We start from the raw sequence: 23,728 nt of genomic DNA, 5'->3' as shown, positions 1-23,728 counted from the left end.
CTGCCGGGAGAGGAGTGGATGGAGGGAGGGAGGAGGGTGGCCCATTCACATTCACTCATTGTTACAAGCTCGAGGAGCAGAGAAGACCCCCGCACGTGAATCACACTCGATTGAAAGGTAACGTACAGCCGTTTACTTCAAATTTCTCACCAGATATCAAATATTTCACCGATTTCATAAATTCGCCATCACCGCTCACACACTAGAGAGAAATTGTAGCGTCAGGATAAGCCCGTAGCGATTCAGTTAACCGGTAACTAGTCCTCATATGGTCACAATCATTTGAGTTGAAGTAACCGTCATCTTTTGTTCTGCTCCATCATGACATTTTTTTGTTGTAGACTATATTAACATCTACATTATTATCTGTTATGCTCACTCGGTCTAGTGGACAGCTGCCTTTGACAGATAGTCCGCCGTTACCACAATCGCTTGCCATTCGGTGTTATGTATTTACCGGTAGTTAGTAGTAGGCTATAGCGTTTAATGCGTAGCCTACCAACTCAATCCCCCCACCTCCCTACAGTACCGAAGCTGTTCATTCAACACCGTTAACGCACAGGTGTAGGTTACACACCTTAAATTAACATGTAGCATTTATGCGCATTTCATATCAATGTTTCTAAATGTGTAAAATTTCTACAAGAATAGTAGCACGCCGGTACAGTTTGTGTATTTCGTTTATAACACTTTAATTAAAGGCTAATCCGGTCTACTTAATTATAGGCTAGGCCTACTAATTCACTCATCATCATCCACACGCGTACCATTGTGGTCACTGTGAAAAAGCGGTTATGGATGTTTCCAACCACACATTAGGGATGGGTTACAATATGCGCAGCTGCCTGTCCACTGTCAGTTTCATGTCGACTATCATGTAAGACCGCCCATAAGCTAAAAGGTTGTCAATAGCCAAAACCGATATTTCTTCTGTTTCAAACCAATTGGTAATAAACTTTGTGTGACATTTTTACAAGTCTTTGCAATCTCCTCATCTTTTCAGGTTCCAGATATTCCTTCCAATGTGTTCCGTAATCTACACAAACAAGGTGTAGGCTAAGTGCAAACCCCCCAGGCTCCAAAGCTGGGCCGTACAGTCAGGTGATGGAAGTTCTCTGATGCGTCAGACTCCGGGCCTTCTCCACAGGGTGATGGATACAACCAGCCTCCAGCATGGCCACCCTGGACTGCACCCTCTCTCACACACAGTCTCTCAGTGAGCTGAAGAGGACCACTCCACCGCCCCACCAGCACCCTCCCCCCTCGACCAACACCCTCGTGAGTGAGGCTGCTCCTTAGAGGACCCGATATTTCCCTCACCCGACACGGTCCTCAGACCCTCCACCTCCAAGGGACCATGGGCCTGTGGTGGATGCTGTCTGTGTCCATGCTGACCGCTTGTGTAGCCATCCCCATGGATGCAGCAGCTGGCAGCCACAGCATGTTCACCTGTGAGCCCATCACCCTGCGCATGTGCCAGGGCCTGGCCTACAACGCCACCTTCATGCCCAACGTCCTCAACCACTACGACCAGCAGACAGCTGCGCTCGCCATGGAGGTAAGAGCTCCCTCGCCCACCAACGCTCATCATCGCTGTACTGTCATTTACCACCGTACCACTTATACAATCACCCCACTCATTCACTGATACTATATACTATAAACTAAAATATAATATACTAGTTTACACCCGACGCCACAATAATCACCCAACTCACCTATAAACTCACTACAATGTAGTATACCCCAATGCATTGCTTACAAAATCATCTCACTTACTAGATACTCTCTAAAATACTGTACTATACCACAACAAGCCACTAACATACAGTACCCCCCCCCCCACTTAAGTACTCACCACAGTACTATTATATACCGCTAATATATTCATCTCAGTCAGTCCTTGGCGGCAGAGGCGTAGCCACGGGTACGAAAATATCTGCAAAAATTATGCACCGGGTGCAACTCGCAAAGTAAATAAGTAAAAACAATTAAAAGATGCCTATCCATATTTTTCTAGGCCTAACCAAAAAGGTTATTCTGGCTACGCCCCTGCTCGGCGGGCTTGCACATTTACTCCCTGGCTCTGCGCTTTTACTTTTATAAAAAAAATACGTCTTTGCTCTGTCTTTTTCATTGGTGAGTGTAGAACAGGGAAACTGGGAACTGTTGACACTCTCCAAGTGATAGCCTACTTTTCATGCTACCCCATGCAGGGAACCCAGAATATATTACAAAAACATTCAGCCGAAAATTTAGTATTTTTTTTTATTTGGGGGCCATTTAAAACAATCAATTATTAAAGCAAAGCGTTGATGTGATCTGCGGCCTGCACAGAAAACACTCCAGTCTGTGACGGGGGTTGAGGGGTGTGTGGGTGTTTTTCGGCACAATTTAAAGTCGTTTGTGCATCTAAACTGTTTCCATAACGGGCTTGGCCTGGTGGACGTAGCGGTGTGGTGATGTGCTCCACTCTGCTGATGTGGACGTGCTACTACAGGACTGTTGCAGTTCACATCAGGGATTACAGAGTTTGCTGCCCGTCATACTGCCTATGGACCCACGTGGATTGTTCCATCCCAGTCCCATTAGCTATGGCTTTACAACCACACTCCCAGGGTACATTGACTCATCCTCTTTCCCAGGTTGATCTTAGGCAGTTGAACTCAATCAGAGAGCAGATGGGTCGCTTCGTTAGAGAAATCCCCTTGTTAGTGTACATGCATTATCATCCATAATCTCTCTCCAGCAATTGCCTGTTGCGTATTGCTTTGCCTTTTTCATTATACACAGGCTTACATACCAACCAATCCCCCTCTCTCCCATCTCACCCATCCCTTCTGCCCTGCATAGCCTGGCAAAGAGGAGATGGGGAGTGTGTGTGACTGTATGTGTGTGTGTGTGTGTGTATGTGTGTGGAGCCCGGCCTACCCATCTGTCCCTGTCTCTCCCTCCCTTCCTCTGAGTCAGACAGACAGAGAGAGAGAGAGAGAGAGAGAGGAGGAGATCTGTGGGCTTGAAACCCAGGGTTACGTAACCTCTGAGCATCCCCCAGCCCTGGGGAAAGCATCGCACATCTGCACTGAGCACAGCTTATCTCCAGAGGAGAGCCTGCACATTCCCATGGCTTTCACTGTTCCCACTGCATTCCCGAGTACTCGGCAGATATGACCTCTGTTAGGTTCACGAAAACGCACTCAATCATTGTTTGTTTTTGTTGTTTTACATCATAAATTCCCTTGATCCTTCAGCACACAAACACACAGTAATCTGTCCATCAAATTTAAAAATCTATCTTTATTAAATCTGTATACTTGTAGGGATGGTTTCAGGCTATATGTTTGTTTTTGTGCTCATTGTAATAGTTTGGATGCACAAGACAGAGGAGAGAGGCTGCCGCCTGGTTTTAATGGTGTTCACTTTGATTTGTCACGGCTTCACAATTAGGTCTCTTTTTAGCAGTAAAGCTCGTTTGGAAAACACAGGAGTCCCAACGGATGAAACACAGGCCCTCTTTCTTTGTCGCTCCCTCCCTCCCTCCCTCTCTCTCCCATTCTCCCTCCTTCTCTTATCTCTCTTTCTTCCTCTCTCTCTCTGTCTCCCTCCCTCTCCATGTTGTTGCTCAATAGCATATCTTTGGCTAGCCTGCTTCTCGGGAGAATGCAGAGCTTATAAGGAGAGAGAAGCCAAATGAGGATTGACAGTTGATTTTAAAGGGAATTAGGTATGCTGAATAGCCATGATAATGATGATGAATGCCTCTCACCGTGGAGAAACTGTGACTTGGAATTGAACCAATGGAGTCTCTTTCATTCCAGTCTTAGAGTACCCCCTTCTGAAGTGGTGTCTCACAAAATCTCCATGTCTTCTCCTTTCAGACAGGATTGGTCTGTGCCGGGGGAATATTTGTACCATGGCTGCCTAGCACAGTCCCATGAGGAACAACATAGCTATCCTAACGCCCTTGACTTGGCCATCTTATCTTCCGCTTTAGATGTTTTTTTGAGGGGTGGGGGGATTTTGGCTGAGGAATGGTGACCATTTGGTGCATAAATCTCTCCAACCACAACTAAGTCTGGAAGCCAGCGAGCACTCCAGTCAGTCAGCAGACGGTTGTTGTGGGCTGACCTCCTCATAACCTCAAAGCAGAAGTGGGACCTGTGCCTGAGGGGTGGGAATCTGCTATTTGTGAGCCACGGTGTAGCTCTGATAGACAGTCTGGCATGTTTGACTGATGTGGTTGAATACAGGGAGATACACACCAGGAATCTGGTCAGAGAGCATCCATCCACAAACATGGCGTCGGACGCAGTCTCCTTGGTGTGCCTGTCTCTCTCCCTCTTTCCCTCTCTGTCTCTCTCCCTCTCTGTCTCTCTCCCTATCTATCTCTCTGTCTCTCTCCCTCTCTGTCTCTCCCTCTCTGTCTCTGTCTCTCTGTCTCTCCCTCTCTGTCTCTCTCTCTCTCCCTCTCTCCCTCTCTGTCTCTGTGTCACTCTCTGTCTCTGCAGACATGGCAGAGATGCCTGACATGTTGAACCATGATACGCTGTTCTCACGATGGCATTTTCCAGTCAAAATGTCAAATAATACACAAAACACACGCATAGTATGCAATCCTTACTGGAAAATCCAGACAAAGGCTTCATGTTATTGACAGCTAGGCATATAGAATAGACCTCCAGCCCCACCCATGCGGTGTGTGTGCATGCAGGAGCGCTGACTGTGGTCCGTGCTGGGGGACGTGTGTGGTGTGCAGATTGCCTCCTGGGCAGAGCGTGAGGACCAGTTCTGCTGCATGCTGTGGTCTGACACACTGGGCCCTCTCCAACAGACACCTCAAAGAGCCTGTTGTTTTGTTTTAATGTCCAACACCATGTTGATTAGCTCCAGCCTGAATACGACTCCTGCACAATCAGAGGGAGAGTGAACACCAACTGAACAGTGTTTGTGTGTTTTAAACGGTGTGTGTTTTAAATAGTGTGTGTATGTTTGTGTTTTAAATAGGGTGGGTTGTAAACAGTGTGTGTGTGTTTTAAGCTGTGAGTGTGTTTTAAACGGTGTGTGTGTGTGTGTAGTGAATGACACGGAGTCTGTCCATCCCTCTCCTTCCTATCTCTGTCGCTTTTGTCCTCTTGCCCTCCCCCTCTCCCCTCTCCCCTCTCTCTCCCCCTCCCCCATACTAGGCACACTGGTTGCCCAGGAAACGGGTCCCAATTGTGCTGTAACAAAGGAGCAGGCTTTCTGGGCTCTCCGGAGGTGGTCCCTCGCGTGACCTCCGACCCCGGGGACCGTGGCTCCTCCCTCAATCCTCCCGCTGCATCGCACGTTGTCATGGCGCGTTGTCATGAGAATCAAGCTCAACCGAAAGGGATAAGCAGTGAGAGAGGGAGGGCAGAGAAGACGGAGAGAGAGGAGAGAGTGGGAGGGAAGGGAGAGACAGGAAGAGAGATGATGGCAGGAGATGTCACTGGGAGCTGTAGCAGAATAATAAATCCCCTGGACCAGTAGCCTGCAATTGTTGCTGAGTCATTACTCAGCACATCTCTATAGATGGTGTATTTAAATAACATTACGCATCATTATCAGATGCCATCTTTTGTGTGTGTGTGTGCGGGGGGGGGGGGGGGGGGGGGGATTCTGTTAGCAAGAAGACTTGAATTAGTGTGTTCTGTATACGTTACATCAGGTATTAAGAATAAATAATAATAATGTAATGTTATTTATGTCCATATACTGGATAGTTCTATACTGGAACGGCTCAATTAGCATACATAAATACTTATTTAATAATAATATACACACTTAATTCAAATGTAAATAAAACATACACACATGTGGCTTTCCTTCATGCTTTGACTGATCTGTCTGTGTGGCTTCCATTTCACGATAGTCCAGAACATCATTTCACCACATTTACAGGGATAAAAAATTCCCTAACCATCCCCCGTGAATGAATAATCACGTTAGCGAGCTGCTGAAATGACATTACCATTCGCCTCCCCTCTGCCCCAGGCCTGCAACACTTGACAACAGAACTGTGTGTTACACGCTTGTCCTCCGACAGGAACAGCAGGCCAGCTGCTGGCAGACACAGCTGTTGTCTTCACGGGACAGAACCAGACCCCTCGTCCACTGGGCCCGAGACCTCTGCTGTTTGTTTGGGCTGCGTGTGTAAATACATGCTGTATACGTGGGTGTGTAAAAGTGTGACTGTCAATTCTCCACAACCCATTAGACAACCACCGCTAACACGGTACTATCAGGCTTTCATCCAGACTGCTGATGGATGCCTTATTCCTCGTGCCTTAGCCGTCGCCTTTCTGAAGCAGGCTGAGTACAGTGTGTAGTACAGGGCAATCAGAGCAGAGGGTGCCCTGGGTGTGGAGGGCTGGGGTGCCCAGATGCAGACCCACTTAAGGGCCATCATATCATGTAGCTGTGCGTTCAGCCTGATGCTGCTGAGGTAACACTGAAGGTGTCACCAGACAGGCGCTGGCCATAGCCAATCAGGATGGGCGCCGTCTATTTTCATACGAAGCCTTGGAGGGTGTGGAGGGTGTGATGCGCTTGCCTTGTCCTCTCCCATGATTTAATCTGCAGCGGTGTGCCAGGTGTCATGAGATCTAGAGGGTTTCATGAAAAGGGTGTGTGTGGGTGCGTAATTGGGTCTGCGTGTGTGTGTGTGTGTGTGTGTGTGCGCACGCTCCACACACGCCCCAAGGCTCTATGTTATTGTATGTAACACCAGGACCCAATGAATCATGTGATGGCTCACTCATCCAGAAACAATGAGACGGACTGCTTGATGGGCCGTGGTTGTGACAGGCAGGCCTGTATGTAGGGTAAACCAACCTTCAGTCACACAGCAACACCAATAATCCCTTACACCATAATAATGACTCACATCATGGCTGGTCTCATTATGTTATAGAGCCATAACAAACCTAGTCATTCTCCCACCATGGCCCAGTCAGTCAGTTCTCCAGTGTTATGCCTCACACTGAAGCAGCCAGTCGCTGTAGCAGCTAAAGCCTGGCATGGCTGTCTCTCCTGTCAGAAACATAGCCTGTTGTCTGATATGTGTGGATGTGGGCTCTTTGTGTGGGAAGGGGCTCATCTAACAGGCATCCTAATCCTGTTAGAGACAGACGTGTGGGTGGCAGCCAGGGCCTGATGTGCTCGGAGGACGAGGATGGCAGGTTTACAGGCGCACACACGCACACCGGGATGCTGTGTCATGGAAACGGTTGTGATGAAATAGTAGATGGGCTTCTTATCTTGATCTCTGTTCTGTAGGCTGGTTCTCTGTTCTTTAGTCTGGTTCTCTGTTCTTTAGTCTGGTTCTCTGTTCTTTAGACTGGTTCTCTGTTCTGTAGGCTGGTTCTCTGTTCTGTAGGCTGGTTCTCTGTTCTGTAGGCTGGTTCTCTGTTCTGTAGGCTGGTTCTCTGTTCTGTAGGCTGGTTCTCTGTTCTGTAGGCTGGTTCTCTGGGCCTCCCACCCCCCTCCAGTGCTGTCAATGAAACTCCATTTAGCTCATCTCATCCTCTCTCCCTGGGCTGGTGTCCCTGTTCTGTCCCTCCTCCTCCCTCCCTCCCTCCTCCCCCCGCCCTGTCGCTGCCACAAAGGCCGTCCCTTCTCCCTCCCCAGCCCGGCCCAGCAGGGGCAGGATGTGTCTGGCTTGGCCCCGGCCCTGGGTGGGGCCCTTGGCTTCCCCCTTCTCCCACCCCTCCCTCTGGGGATTTGCATATTAAAGACGTGCCCCACAGCTGCTCGGGCTCCCAGAATTCCTCTTGGCAGAACTGGTTCTTCTCTTTGTGTGTGTGTGTGTCACAGCGTGGTCCTCTTCTCCACACCAAGGCCTTCTCCAGTGCCCCTCCCTGGCTGGGTATCTGAAGAGGGGGTTGGGCTCCTGGGCTTGTTCTGCTCCTCCTGTCTCTGTCTTATTGTGCCAGGACAGGACAGGGGGGGGGCAGAGGGGAGAGGATTATTAGGAGAGGGGGCAGTAGGGGTGGTGGGGGGCAGTAGGGTGGGGTGACGGGGCTGTTTTGTTTTTTGACTCCAGAAACTGTCTGAGGATATGGTCCAGTGCTCTCTTTGTTTCCCCCTCAGCCCTCCATTCTAAGCAGCAGTGGTGTTTCAGGCCTCAGTGTGTTTTGAACGCAGAAGGCGTGTGTGTTTTTAGACCCACGTCCTGTTTGACGGCTCTCACGAGTGCCCTCATTATGTCGGACATTCATAGAAGGGCGTTAGATGCTGTGTTTTACACACACCCACAAACACACACACACACACACTCAAAAACACACTCTGTCTTAACAGCTCCCTGACGGAGGTTAAACTCTTTGCTTCACACACACCCCAAAGCTATTTTTCATGCACACTCAAACACCCCTAACATGCACACATTTTGACAGTATAATCAGTCTCTTAACAGCAGTCAAATACTGTTAAAAACACACCTGCCAAAACCCCCCACACACACTAACACAACCCCCCAACACACGCATACACTAATGGCCCCCAAACACACACACACGTTGCAGGTCCCAGCAGCCCCCTAACAGCAGTTTCCCCCCCCCCCCCCCCCTCCTCAGCCCTTCCACCCCATGGTGAACCTGCAGTGTTCTCCGGAGCTCAGGATGTTCCTGTGTTCCCTGTACGCGCCCGTGTGCACCGAGTACGGACGCACCACGCTGCCCTGCCGCCGCCTCTGCCTCCGCGCCCGCCGCGACTGCTACCAGCTCATGGACATGTTCGGAGTGGCCTGGCCGGAGGAGATGGACTGCAGCAGGTCAGTAGTCCTGGGGCTCGCTGTGACGAGGGGTCCTACCCGGGGAGGGAACCTTGGGCGAGATACATCCCGGGTTCGAATCCCGCTTAGCCCGAGGAAGGCTGCAGTGTGTTCATTAAATCAGGGGTTTGAATACCACACCCTCCTGTATGTTGCTTTGGATGAAATAACTACTGTTAAACAATAACAATTCTTTCGTTAAAAAACAAAAAAACATAATAAAAAAAAAAAAAGGTCTCAAGTACTGCAAGACTCCACAACAGTCAGCCTCAAGACAACATGTGTCCTTTCTCCCTGCCTGACTTCATGCTGACTGGCCTGCCCCCCCACCCCCAGGTTCCCAGACTGTGACGAGCCGTACCCCCGGTCCGTGGACCTGCTCTCCATCGCCGACGGCACCGTGGACTCCACGGTCTCCGTCCAGCGGGACTACGGCTTCTGGTGCCCCCGGGAGCTGAAGATGGAGCCCGACCTGGGCTACTCCTTCCTGGGCGTGCGCGACTGCTCGCCCCCCTGCCCCAACATGTACTTCCAGAGGGAGGAGCTGGCATTTGCTCGCTACTTCATAGGCGTGGTCTCCATCGTGTGTCTCTCGGCAACCCTCTTCACCTTCCTCACCTTCCTCATTGATGTGTCGCGGTTCCGCTACCCGGAGCGGCCCATCATCTTCTACGCCGTCTGCTACATGATGGTGTCCCTGGTCTTCTTCCTGGGCTTCCTGTTGGAGGATCGCGTTTCCTGTAACGCGGCGATCCCCGGAAGATTCCGGGCGTCTACTGTGACCCAGGGGTCCCACAACAAGGTAGGGGGGTGAGGGCGAGGCAAGACTCAGTTTGGTTGATTGGTGACTGGTAGGTGATTGGTGGACACGTAATAATGCACCCCCCCCCCCCAGGCATGCACGCTGCTCTTCATGGTGCTCTACTTCTTCACCATGGCGGGCAGCGTGTGGTGGGTCATCCTCACCATCACCTGGTTCCTGGCCGCCGTGCCCAAGTGGGGCAGCGAGGCCATCGAGAAGAAGGCCCTCCTGTTCCACGCCTGCGCCTGGGGCCTGCCGGGCGCGCTCACCGTCACGCTGCTCGCCATGAACAAGATCGAGGGAGACGGCATCAGCGGCGTGTGCTTCGTGGGGCTGTACGACCTCACGGCGCTGCGCTGGTTCCTGCTGGCACCGCTGGGCCTGGACGTGCTGGTGAGGGGGGGGCTGGAAGTGGTGGTGCACGGGCAGCATGTCTGTCTGTCTATCTGGCTGCTTATCTATCTGTATCTCTGTTTATCTCTCATGTATGTCTCTGTTTATCTCTCATGTATGTCTCCCTCCTGTCACCTGATTGGGTCCAGGTGGGCGTGTCTCTGCTGCTGGCGGGCATCGCGGCGCTGAACCGCGTGCGTATGGAGATCCCCCTGGAGAAGGAGAACCAGGAGAAGCTGGTCAAGTTCATGATCCGCATCGCCGTGTTCTCCGTCCTCTACCTGGTGCCCCTGCTGACCGTGCTGGCCTGCTACATGTACGAGCACAACTACCGGCCCGTCTGGGAGACCACCTGGGTCCAGGAGCGTTGCCGGGACTACCACATCCCCTGCCCCTTCCAGGTAAGACACGGGGCCCAGTGCCAGGTGTACTGTATGCTGTATACAGGTATACTGCAGTATGCTCACTATGCCAAAGCATTGCTGCCAATATTGTACCACATAATCTGTCTTTATCAGTTAGTATACTAGTCATTTTTCTACCCACAAACACAACATCCCCTCGTCCTACCAGGTAATATACTGGTTCTACGTTGTGCTGTAAAACCAACAGCATTTCCCCAGTGACAACTCAAAAGGGGTCATGTTGAATTTGTGTGAAAGAACTTTAAATTCAACTCAGCATTCGACGAGAGGGGAATAAATACTTTATCAACTGACATCTTTCATTGCAGCGTTGGGTCTTGCTGTTTTATCACAGAGTTGCAGCACACACACACACAGACACACACACAGACACACACACACACAGACACACACACAGCTCTCAGGTTGCAGTACTTCAGAAGCAGTGCTAGCCTCCAGCTATAGAACAAGCTCTCCCGCTCATCTGGTGAGCCTGTTAATAATTCAAACACTTCCCTGCTCTGTTTGTGCAGTTGTGAGAGTGTGTGTGCTCACTGAAGTGCACCTGCAATTCTAGCTTTATGCCCCGCATCCCTTACAAGGCTTCTGTGTTGGCGGCACAGAAAGTTCCAGATCTACAGGGTGCTAGTGTTAGTGTCCTCTATAAAACAGCCCTCAGTGCACAGAGGAAGGAGCGACCAGACATTCATTGTGTCGTTGCTATATTTAGGCCAGTTCTGGTGCCATGTGTGATGGGAGTAATCTGTATGTGGGGTTTGGTGTCAGAGGGAGCCTTGATGAACACAGGACAGATTTGGGGCAGAGGCCAGAGAATGACCCCCAGCTGGCATGGAGATTTGGCCACATTTTGACCCGCTAAAACAGCTGTGTTGGTATATGTGTGTGTGAGAGAGAGAGGATGTGTGTGTTTGTCTGAGAAAGGGTGTGTGTGAGAGTGTGTGTTTGTACGTCTCCCAGCTGGTGCAGTAATAAGATCTGCCCTGTTAGCTCTCTTACACTCCCCCCCCACCCCCCATGCACTGGATGTGTGTGTGTAGGGGGGGGGGGGGTGTATATAGAGATCTGTAGGCTGAGATGCGTTCAATGCAAAGTTCTGTTAATCTGTCACGCAAACACTGTCTGTCGTATAAGGGAGCAATGCAGTGTTATCTCTCTGTTTGTGACGGGAAGGAGAGCTCACACACACACAACATCACACAGACACACACACAACATCACACAGACACACACACAACATCACACAGACACACACACAACATGGGGATGTATGAGAAGCTATTTCTAGTATGAGAGGAGAGGAGGGGGAGGGGAGAGGACAGCAGAGCAGACAGCCCAGTGTTCATTGAGTTTGTTGCATCTGAGACCTGCAGTAAGATATCTCTCAGTCGCACAGAGCTTCTCCAGAGCCAGGTCGGCAGAGAGAGAGATCAGCAGTGATGTCAGGGCTGCTTCCTGTTCCTCAGTCTCCGGGCAGATCTGGAGACAATGTGTGCTTGCAGGGATGGACCAGGAGCAGATGAGATGTGATAAACATGGAGAGGACAGGGCTCTGAGGAGCTCCTATCTCCCTGAGAGGAGTAATGACTATCTGAGCATCTCTCTGCCTCAGGCTCTGCATGCTTGCCCCACTCATAATGAGGCCATCATGACTGCATCAGTGTGTGTGTGTGTGTGTGTGTGTGTGTGTGTGTGTGTGTGTGTGTTGTGTGTGAGAGAGTGAGTATGGGAACAGGAAGGGTGGAGATGCATCGTCCGTGTGTGTCTGTGTGCTTTAATTGAGGCGATGTTTGCTTGTCTGTCTGCGCTGTTACTGGGGCTGCAATTGTGGCTGTCTACAGTGTGTTGTGGTGTGTGTGCATGCTCTGTCTTGAGCTGTTTGAGTCTGCGTTCTTGCTATGGTAGACAGAGTACAGGGGTATTGCTGCTGAGTAGTGTAGGCGGGTTACTGAGCATTTCTGCTGTAGATGTGTGTTTGTGTGTGTGCCTGGGGGCCACAGGTGCACTCTCTGGCACAGAGCAGGATGAGAGAGGGGATGGAAGGATTGGAAAAGACAGACTGAGGGAGAGAGACAGAGAGAGAGTCATTGTGTTGGCTGCTGGATGCTGGATGTTTGTGCCTGCAGCGCTAGGCAGTCGCTAGGCAGTCTGAAGTCAACATTCCACAGCCTCCTCTAGCAGTCCTGATTTAACATACATGAACTCATACATGAACTCACAACTGAAGAGCTGCTGGCTGACAAGGCCCTAGCTCCACACACTCCTACATCCATCCACCCACACACACACACACACACACACACACACTGTCTCCCAACATCTTGTATCCTCTGTGTGTGTGTGTGTGTGTGTGCAGGCATGTGTTCATGTATGTGTGGAAGAGAAGGAAAGAGAGAGCAGACCAGCATACACAAGCACACAGACTCACACACGTTTCAGTGTTATTGTCATTTGTTACAAGGTACAGGTGCACTGGAATGTTGTAGTCCTGCTGATCCCTTGGTGCAATCCCTCACGGCCTATCTAAACCTACAATAAACCATCTAACCCTACAATAAACCATCTAACCCTACAATAAACAATCTACACCTACAATACACCATCTACACCTACAATAAACCATCTAACCCTACAATAAACCATCTACACCTACAATAAACCATCTACACCTACAATACACCATATAAACCTACAATAAACCATCTAAACCTACAATAAACCATCTAAACCTACAATACACCATCTAAACCTATAATACACCATCTAAACCTATAATAAACCATCTCCACCTACAATACACCATCTACACCTACAATAAACCATCTCCACTTACAATACACCATCTACACCTACAATACACCATCTAAACCTACAATAAACCATCTAAACCTACAATAAACCATCTAAACCTACAATACACCATCTAAACCTATAATACACCATCTAAACCTATAATAAACCATCTCCACCTACAATACACCATCTACACCTACAATACACCATCTACACCTACAATACACCATCTACACCTACAATAAATCATCTACACCTACAATAAACCATCTTCTCCTAAAAAAAACCCCCATCAAAAACTACAATAAATAAGCCCCAACCTACACAAAGCTACTACTCCTATGGACTACATATATCTGTAGTATAGAAAATCTATATGAAGGGTAAATGAGTGTACCCTGACGGTGTGTTCCGTGTGGCGGGCTGCAGGTGGAGAGGACCAGCCGCCCTGACCTGGCCCTTTTCCTGATCAAGTACCTGATGCTGCTGGTTGTGGGCATCCCCTCCGTCTTCTGGGTGGGCAGCAAGAAGACGTGCTTCGAGTGGGCCAGCTTCTTCCACGGCAAGCGACGCAAAGAGTATGTGTTTATGTGTACTGTGTTTATGTGTAACAGGCTGTTCGTGCCATGCAAGTCTTTTAGTTTTTTTCCCGTTGCTTGTTAACCTGGTGGTTGGGTGAATGTGTCAGTGATTGTCCTGGTTGGTTACATCAATGAGACATTTGTTGAAGATGACATGTTGAGGTGAACAAACTACTATTATTTTTCGTATCGCAATTCCTGCGTGTTCCAGGTGTGTGTAGTCGTAGTGAAAAGGCCCCTCTCTCTCTGTACCCTCCTCCCCCCTGTACTCAGAGAAGTAACCCCATCTCCCACCTTCTGCTCCACATACTCCTCCTTCCTCTTCCTCCACTCCTTCTTCCCCTCCACCTTCCCTCTCTCTCTGCCCTCCCTCGTCCGCCTCTCCCTCGTCCACCTCCCCTCCTCCTCCCCCCTCCCCTCCTCCTCCTCCTCCAGTGGGATGGTGAACGAGAGTAGGCAGGTGCTCCAGGAGCCAGACTTCGCCCAGCTGCTCCTGCGGGACCCCGGAGCCCCCGTGGTTAGGAAGTCGCGGGGCACCTCCACCCAGGGCACGTCCACCCACGCCTCCTCCACCCACCTGGCCATGCTGGACGAACCCCCCAGCGGCAGCACCAGCCGGGCCAGCTCGCTCCGCAGCAAGACCAGCAGCTTCCATGGCAGCCTGCATCGCTCCAGAGACGGCAGGTGGGAGGAGGGTGTGTGTGGGAGGGGGAGGTACTGTGTTTGTGTGGAGGGGTACCGTACAGGGGGATTTGAACCTGTTGTAGCGGGGTTTGCTCGTTTAAGATTAGCAATACTTAACTATAATAAAGTATGTAGTTCTTGGGGCACCACCTCTTATTGTTAAAGGGATAGAGGAAACCTTATTGAATAATATTTAAATAATAGCCTTCGTAATAATCAGTCTAATCTTAAAGTTGTGAATTCTATGAAAGTAGAGCAGATCAGATAACGTGAGTGATACGCGAATATTATACACAATGATTTATTTAGGAGAATGTAATTATAATGAACAAATACCAGATAAGTTATGGGTTAGTCAGAATAGTGCAGTGGCTGGATGCAAATGAGGGCGAGCAACACAATGGCTGTGTAGAGCGTGTAAAGGGGGAAGGGAGAGAGAGGGGTAGAGGGGGACAGGTAGGCCTTTGTGGTAACAATGGACGAGCAAGGGCAACTGACTTAGCGAGGGTTAAGCTAACTCATTTGTAAAATACAATCAAACATCAACAATTTAATCACAACATGCCAATATGTCACAGGTAAGAAATATTGCAAATCGTAGTTACTTTTGTCGGTTTGAAGAAAGGTAGAGTCAATGGTTTCGTTATCGTCCAACGAAAATAGAACAACGGAATCTTTGGCCAAAGTTCCGGGCGCTCAGTGAATTTGCAGGTTGAGAGGAATAGTTTAGAAATGTAGCTAGCACTTCAGTTTAATCCTACGAACAAGCGGGGGTGATTGTACGTTTGGGGGTTTTATACTCCAAAGGAAAAGGGGGGGTCCCCGTGAAGGTGACCTCTTTCATTGGTCAGTTTTCCCCCACCTGGGCGTCGTCCTGAGATCTGCCTAGGTGTGAAGTGGCTGATAACTTTTCAGAGTTCAGCTATTTCAAATGTCCATGTATTGCTTATACTTCAGAATATAACAATACAACATTCGTAAATGGTTTTGTTAGTATGGTACAATCATTTTGATATCCAGATTGGCTGACTTAACTATACTTGAAGGGAAGTTATAATCAAACCTCAATTAAACAACGTTCTAAGTAAATGGGAAAAACACACATTATAACACATCAACTACTGTCATTGAAATAGTGTCCATGAGCCATGTAGTCCTTGAGAATATGTTTGTAAATCCTTTAAGAAAGTTATTCCTTGTAAATCCTTTGTTCTGATACTGTGGGCCGTGTGGCCTCTGTATCTGACCCCATGCTGGGTCAGAAGCTTTGAAGCTTCTCCTCTGGGAGAAGGACAAAGGGGGAAGACCCTTTCCTTGTCGGGGTAGGAGAAGGTGTGATGGTACCGTGCTTTGTCTGTGGACTGTGCTACATATCCCCCTGCTGGCAACGTCCGATGATTCGACGTCGTCGGGCTGTTGGCACGTAAGAAGAGCAGAGAACAGACAAACACGACAGTACGATAGCATTTCTACTGGACACATTGGCATGAGTGGACTCTAAACAATGTAGGAATCAATGGGGCTAACTTGGGTCCTATTACTAAATTTCTCTGGGCTAAGGTTCTATGCCTAAAAATGAAAGGAAATAAAAGGAAAAAGGAAAGGGAAAGAAAGGAGAAAGATTAAAATAAAATGATAGGAGTGGGAGTGGGCTTTGACTTCCTGGAGTCATAAACCTCATTTGTCAGGGGCCAGGGTAGTTTGGTTATGAGGCGTTGTAGCCTATTATTTTGACAGTACCTCAAGGTCATTCATGTTGGGTTTTCTGGTAACAGATTAAAAAATTTGATAGATTGGTGGAGCCATATTTGTCTCATGACAGTATTTTCCTATTATTTTTGGTTTAAAGGAACATTCATTCTTGAACTTTGAGGCATTTTGGCTAAGGCACCTGTTGTGCACTTGTTTCGTCAGCAGTTTGACAGGGTCAGGTTGCTGGTATAAGGCCAGGCCAGGCCTCTGTGCATGGCCTGTTGTCCCCGCGAGTAGTGATGGTTTCTTCCGGGGGTTTTGCCAGCTTGTTGCAGCTGGGGTGCTTCTTCTGGGATGCTTGGTGGCCATAGTAGGTCTTCCTACTTTCTGCACTCTCATCCAGTTGGCATCATATGACTTCTTTTGGACCTGTGATGCTTCTCGTCGCAGGTGGGTTTCTGATGGCACCCGACGGTCATGGCGTTGTGTTGATTTTGTTTGAGTCTTGTGTCTTGATGGGTGAGTGGCGTAGCTCTGGGGCGGTCTGGAGCGGCCATCTAGCTCATGGATTCGGTCCTCTTCTGAGAGATGTGGATCAGACGTGGAATCTCCCCCCCCTTCCACTGTGAAGACTGTGTTTTGGACTTCAGGGTGAGGCAGTGGATAGGGCTTCTCGACGTTGGTCCACATCTGGTTTCGTTTGAAGTCAATGAGGGGTTCCAGTCTGTTGAGTAGATCGTGTCCAATCAGCAGCTTTTCGGTCTCAAGCGGTGAGACATGGATGGGGTGGATTAGGGACATTTCCCCAAACGTTAGCTTCAAGTACAGCGTCTCTGTGACTGGAGCTTTGTTTTGGGTGAAGCTTGTGATGTTGAATTCACTATCTTCACTTTTAATCCATCTTCTGTTTGACCTGGCTATTCCTTTTAGCTGAGCGGCCAAGGTGGGTGCAATCAGGCAGATTTCTGCACCCGTGTCCAGCAATCCTTCGCAGGGCACTTCATCTTCAAGTGTGATGGGGACATAGCTTCGGTTAGCTCTTCCTTTTCTGGAAAGCTCACCCAGAAATGTGTGTAACTGTGGGGCTTGTTTGTGTGTTGTTGTTTCTGGAGGTCGTCTCCTTGTGGGTTTGTGGTGTTTTCGGGTCCTGTTCCCTTTCTTCCATCCAATGGGGAGCATTTGAGGTGTGTTTTCCGTGTTGGGGCCTTCTAGTCATGCTGGGTCTGACGGATGTCGTCCAGGGCTGTTGTGTTCGTTTTTGTACGGTGTGGGTCTTGTTGAGTGGTTTCTTGCGTGATAGGAGTGTTGTTTGTATTCATAGTTGTTGTCGGGTTGTCTGTTGTAATTGTTTTGATATTGTTCGGGTCTTGTTGAGTGGTCTCGTGCATTATAGGAGGGTTGCTTGCAGGCGGGTCTGGGTTCGTAGGGTCTCTGGAGTTCTCTTCCTTCTAGTTGTAGGTGTGAGTCTGATTCCACCGCATGGACATTTGAGTCTTGGGATCGATTGTTGTTCGCCCATGATTTATATGCCATGTCCCTCAGCTGCAGAGCCGTCATGGTTTCCTGGTTCGCGAAGGTCGTCATGAAGGGTTTTATGGATTGGGAGAGGTTGTTGATGAACACTGACTTGAACATGGGAGTTTCTTCTCCTCCGGGTTGGTTTTCTGTTGCGAAATAGGCTTTCCGGAGCCTCTCATAGAATGTCTTTGGGTTTTCGTTGGCCTTTTGTTTTGTGTGCAGGGCGATAGTGCAGCAGGAGCCTTTACTTTCTGAGTGCCAAGCCTTGAGGGTCCGGCAAGCCATGTCATAGCTGTGGCGTTCTCCAGCAGGTTGCCTGTCAAGCAGGGCTCTGATTGAGCTGGAAGAGGTGTTCTTCAACAGGTACAGCTTGTCCGCGTCTGTAGCTGTAGGCAGGCGTTCGAGATTAGAGTTCAGTTGTTCTAGATACATCTCAATGCTCTGAGTGGGATTGTCTGGATCAAACTTCTCTATGTTCCTGCTAATTTTCAATAGCAGATCTAGTGACACTGCTGGTGGCAGGTCATGCATTTCCCATGCATTTTGTGGATAGGCTGAACGTGAGGGTTCATCATGGTCATCCCATCTGTTTGGGGCTGTGGTCTGACCGCGACGTTCAGGTTGGAATTGTAGCTCCATTTTCTGGTCATGCAGTCTTCTGCTCTGCTGTTCCACATCTTCTGTTCTCCTCATCCTTCGTGGATTCGTGTCAGCTTGGTACAGAGATTGGCTGGGAGGGGATGTATCCCTATATGGTCTTCTTGTTTCGTATTCTGAGTGGAGCGGTGCTTCAGGTGATTGCAGCTGTCTTGGGTTTTGGTTTCTTGAATGCCGATCTACTTCTCTGTCGTCTCTTCCCCACCTTCGGTTGGTGTCGGGGTCTTCTGTGGACTGGATTGTGGCGTTCGCCTTGTTCAGCTTACGAATGGTAGATAGCAGTTCATTTCTTGTTTCCTGTAACTCCTCCTTCATTGTCTCCCTGTCAGCTGTGATGTGTGAGAGATCTTGGTCCAGGTGTTGGAATTTTGTGTAGAGAGTGTGCCATTCTTCTTTTTGGTGGTCGTAGTCTGCTACTTTTTCATTAGCTTCATCCAACATCTTAATAGTGTTTTCCATGAGGGCGGTTGAGTCCTTTTTGCTTTTCTGAACCCCCTGCATTTCTTCTTTTAGGTCTCCCAGTTCCGTAGCGAGTTCCTTGTTCTCCTGTTGAAGTGTTTCCCGGATATCTCGTTCAGTTTCTTTCGCCTTGAGGGCATCCCTGAGGGTTGTTTTCTGTTCCATTAGCTGTTGTCTAGCTCTGTCCAGTTCTCCAGTCAGGTCACTGGTTTCTTGTTCCATTAGCTCCCGTCGGTCCTGTTCCTTTTCCTTTTCTTTGAGGGCATCTTTGAGGGTTATTTCCTTTTCCATTAGTTGTGTCTTAGCTATTTCCAGTTCTCTTTGTGCCATTTGCTCCCGTCGGTCCTGTTCCTTTTCTTTTTCTTTGAGGGCATCTTTGAGGGTTATTTCCTGTTGTATTAGCTGTGTTTCCTGTTCCGTTAGCTGTGCTTTAGCTCTATCTAGTTCAACAGCCAGGTCGCTGGTTTCCTGTTCCAATCGTTTCCTGTGCTCTTGTTCTCTTTGTGCCGCCTTGAGAGCATCCTCTCGATCCTGGAGAGCCTGTGTCCATTGTGTGTTGACTTTTGTTATTGATAACCTGAGTAGTGCAGCATAGTTGAGACCGAGGCTGGATAGGCATTTGACAATTTGGGATTTGCTCAATATTTGGCCTACATTTTCTATGACCACTTCTTGAGTTTTCCTGGTGATCATATCGGAATTTAGATCGGTCAGCGTTTCCACATATCTTGGGTTTTCTTTTTCGGATAGGTGGACAATCAGTTTCTCAGCTTCCGTGAGGTGAGACATGTTTGGTTCGGCTACTGGAAGTTATTAACACAATGCTATTGTGATAATTGTTGATAGGCACTTTAGTTTTGTAGTGGTTCTCTTTTTGGCAGCAATATATATACTTTTCTTTTCCTTTTTTTTTTTTGTTTACCAACTTAATATTAAAATTAAAATCAGAAGTTAATATTCAAAGATTAACAATCAAAAATTGAGATTAATATTCAGAAATTAAAATCAATATTAAAGTCACCATCCAGGATCAAAGATTCAGAAAATAAATAAAATTGTTTACCAAATTAATATTAAGGTTAAAATCAGAAGTTAATATTCAAAGATTAACAATCAAAAACTGAGATTAATATCCAGAAATTAAAATTAATATTAAAGTCACCACCCAGGATCAAAGATTAAAAAAAATTGTTTATCAAATCAATACTAAAATTAAAATCAGAAGTTAATATTCAAAGATTAACAATCAAAACTGAGATTAATATTCAGAAATTAAAATTAATATTAAAGTCACCTTCCAGGATCAAAGATTCAAACAAATTATTTATTCTTTTAGGCCTATATTAAATCTTAATTTCAGTAATCTTGTTATAGTATCTATAAACGATTAGAGAATTTAGATTGAGTAGCTGTTGATTTGTTTTAGCCTAAACCGGACTGAGAAAGTACAATGTATTTAAATACTAAAGCACATTAAGTTAGCCGGTTTAGCTTGTAGAATCAAACAGATAATGAACTAAATTGTTGCTGCATCTATAATGTAGCTTTAAATTGGGCAAGGGTTTTACATTCACCTCGAATTGAATGCGAAACAGTGAAGCTTCTTTTCGAAAAGCTAGTTTATCAATTTCGGAATTGTTTAACAATATTGTGGCAGTACAGGCTGCGTTGTTCGGCTACTTCCAAACAAAAGTCCTTTTGGACTGATCGCAGATAGAGTGGGCAAACTAAAAATAATACACTTTACGTTTAATTATTATTTAGCGATTGTTGTTAAAGTTGTATATTGATGAGGGATAAATAGGATTACAGTTCAGTATGGTCAACAACGCCGATATTCTGACAACTTCCACTTTTAAGTGCGCGGAATGAAAATCAAATTACAGGTCTTTGTTCACGAAAGGTAACTATTTCCGGTTAAGCAACAATAAAGGTCCTTAAATAAGCAGCTTCTCCTGTCTCAATAATTATTTTACTGTTACTTTACTGATTCTAGAGGTTGAGTGTTTACATTAATGTTGAATTACATGCAAAACAAAGTGAAGCTTTTTCCGAAAAGCTAAGTTAATCAATTTACCAATTGTTTAACAAGGTAGAAGCATATAGCTTAATGTAGAGAGCTGCGTAGTCTCCTTCAAAATCAAAGTCCTTTTGGACTGATCAATGTCTGTTATCTACCTCTAACTAGACAATGGCAACTTATCAGTTGCTTGGTTGATTTACTCAACCCAAATGGCCAACACTACTATAATACACCTTTCCGAAGCGTGTATGGTACCAAAATAGTAGTGTTGTGACTCTATAAAAAGGTTCTTACGCCTTCATGTAGAAGCGCTGCCTTTGTTTCACAAGATGAAATGAGACGGGTCGCAGTGTCACTGCGCACGCGCGTACCTCCGCTCAAGTCTAGCTTTTCCGAAGCTAGTTAGTTACACACAAATAGCCAATTGTTCACGACAAAGCCAATTCAATGAGTACACAGCACAGTATTCAAACAGTGTTTAAAACCGTAGCTATCTGGGGGAATAGTTAAATACAACGGAGCGTTAATTTAACCAAAAGGGTGGGAGGGTGGGTTTCAGACGGAAAATGTATCTCCGTTATAGATCGCTCATTTCAATCTGTTTCAAAGCCTGTCACGGGGCTCCAATATGTAGCTAGCACTTCAGTTTAATCCTACGAACAAGCGGGGGTGATTGTACGTTTGGGGGTTTTATACTCCAAAGGAAAAGGGGGGGTCCCCGTGAAGGTGACCTCTTTCATTGGTCAGTTTTCCCCCACCTGGGCGTCGTCCTGAGATCTGCCTAGGTGTGAAGTGGCTGATAACTTTTCAGAGTTCAGCTATTTCAAATGTCCATGTATTGCTTATACTTCAGAATATAACAATACAACATTCGTAAATGGTTTTGTTAGTATGGTACAATCATTTTGATATCCAGATTGGCTGACTTAACTATACTTGAAGGGAAGTTATAATCAAACCTCAATTAAACAACGTTCTAAGTAAATGGGAAAAACACACATTATAACACATCAACTACTGTCATTGAAATAGTGTCCATGAGCCATGTAGTCCTTGAGAATATGTTTGTAAATCCTTTAAGAAAGTTATTCCTTGTAAATCCTTTGTTCTGATACTGTGGGCCGTGTGGCCTCTGTATCTGACCCCATGCTGGGTCAGAAGCTTTGAAGCTTCTCCTCTGGGAGAAGGACAAAGGGGGAAGACCCTTTCCTTGTCGGGGTAGGAGAAGGTGTGATGGTACCGTGCTTTGTCTGTGGACTGTGCTACACTGTAAATTACTTATCTGCAGTCAAATGCCAATTAACTATAACCTCCCTAACCCTCTGCCCTACCAGGTACACTGCCTGCAGTTTCCGTGGCGGCGAAGATCGCCAGCCCTATGGCAGCATGCCCCGCCTCCATGACCAGCCGCAGTCCCGCCACTGCAGCACCAATCGCCTTGACAGCCTATCACGGCAAGGCTCCACCTTGCGCCTGGAGACCCAATCACGGCACAGCAGCACCAGGGACCTTAGCAACATCACCCAGCCCATGCAGGGCACCCCCGGCAACGGCATCCACAGGGTCCTAGAGGAGGATGGGTCGACAGCCTGAGACTGAGTCAGTATTGGTGATGAGGGACTGCGGGAGTCAGAGGTCTCCTGAGCAGGAAACAGGAAGTAAAGAACGATGACGGATGAAAATGTCATTTAATCATGAATACTGAGTAAGAACCTGTACTCCTGGACAAAGAACACTTTTCAGTTCTCTGTTTTGAAGTCAGCATCGAGGACTCTTTTATAAACTTTGAATTAAGTCTGTTGGGCTGATATCTCAAGTGTCTGTGGCTGATGCTTTGGAGAGCCTGTCCTCAGGCCAGAACTCAGGGGGGTCGACCAGGGTCCAATAGAAGTCACTCCACCATGATAGCAGACTGCTAAGCACATATTTACAAACACTTCATACACCCGGTTTAGTTTCCCTTTACCAGAGCTGGTGGTGTGTCCCAAACCATCACTGCACCTTGTTGAGGTACTTACTACACGTTTTCATTGCACTTGGAATGGAGGCAGTTGGCAAAAGTGGACATGATGGTGAGGAGGAAGTAGAAACAATGTGTCAGTCTCTGGTGTGGTTTGGGGTGTGGTTTGTCAGCCATCTTTTTGAAGGATGAATTACAGGGAGAGAGCTAAATTCCCAAACTCCAGCCTTATGTGGCCTTTGCAGACAGAGTCCAAATAATTTGTGCGGAAAAAGTCAATTATCAAATTCGAAGCTAGCTTTCTCCTGCACACCATGTCCATCACTGAGGTGCTTTAACAATGCTTAAAATTTTAGAACCTTTTAGATTTTTCCAAAAACAGTAAGAAAACTGTGGTAAAATTCAATGATTTTAGGTCCATCACGCAGTAGGGGTGGGAACATATATATCACTTAACTGATATTAGTTAAATTAATTATCAATTTGTTTGAGCAAGATTTGAACCAGGGGTACCGTGTTTGGCAGTAGATTCGATGGTACACATGCTTACCCACTGAGCCACAGAGGGTTCCTGCGAAGTGACTTTCTACAAGACAGTGTAATTGCGCTTATGACATTTTGATTCAATATATGCTTACATTATTCAGTATTGAAATTTTTTCCAGAATATTTGCATATGCATTTTGAATTGGACTGTGTCTGCAGAGGCCTTTAGAGTGAACATGAATAGATGGTGTCCTTTGTCCTTCCAATTAGATTAGAATAAATAGTAGTGTCCTACTTTTACAAAGTGTATACTTCCATGTATAGATATAACCTTAGCCCTGAGGTCTTCTAGTGGCATCATATGTGCATAGATGTAAATTGTTTTGTTTGTTTTTGCGGTACACATTTGTGAAATTTGTAATAAACTTGTACTGAGAAAACACATCTTGAAGAAATGAGTGAGAATC

At 47.3% G+C, this 23,728-nt stretch overlaps 1 protein-coding gene across 1 annotated transcript; it reads left to right on the top strand.

Annotated features, from left to right (window-relative positions):
- Positions 1–3: 3 nt before the first annotated feature.
- On the top strand, positions 4–23,705 carry fzd3a (frizzled class receptor 3a). Its single transcript, XM_062466877.1, has 9 exons — positions 4–117; positions 1,004–1,558; positions 8,595–8,791; positions 9,128–9,593; positions 9,687–9,986; positions 10,136–10,387; positions 13,631–13,779; positions 14,218–14,466; positions 22,150–23,705. Exons 2-9 carry the CDS (start codon positions 1,358–1,360, stop codon positions 22,406–22,408), a joined length of 2,073 nt encoding a protein of 690 aa, XP_062322861.1. The 5' UTR covers positions 4–117; positions 1,004–1,357; the 3' UTR covers positions 22,409–23,705.
- Positions 23,706–23,728: the final 23 nt, after the last annotated feature.

The sequence above is a fragment of the Osmerus eperlanus genome, chromosome 8, assembly GCF_963692335.1.
Source record: "Osmerus eperlanus chromosome 8, fOsmEpe2.1, whole genome shotgun sequence".
Lineage (NCBI taxonomy): Eukaryota > Metazoa > Chordata > Actinopteri > Osmeriformes > Osmeridae > Osmerus > Osmerus eperlanus.
Note: the sequence above shows the minus strand (reverse complement) of the source record. Positions and strands in the feature narration are given on the sequence as shown.

Coding starts and splice junctions, on each gene's coding strand:
- fzd3a (XM_062466877.1), top strand. CDS start 1,358: ATGGGCCTGTGGTGGATGCTGTCTGTGTCCATGCTGACCGCTTGTGTA. Junction 9,594..9,686: donor CCCAGGGGTCCCACAACAAG/GTAGGGGGGTGA, acceptor CCCCCCCCCCAG/GCATGCACGCTGCTCTTCAT. Junction 10,388..13,630: donor ACATCCCCTGCCCCTTCCAG/GTAAGACACGGG, acceptor GGCGGGCTGCAG/GTGGAGAGGACCAGCCGCCC.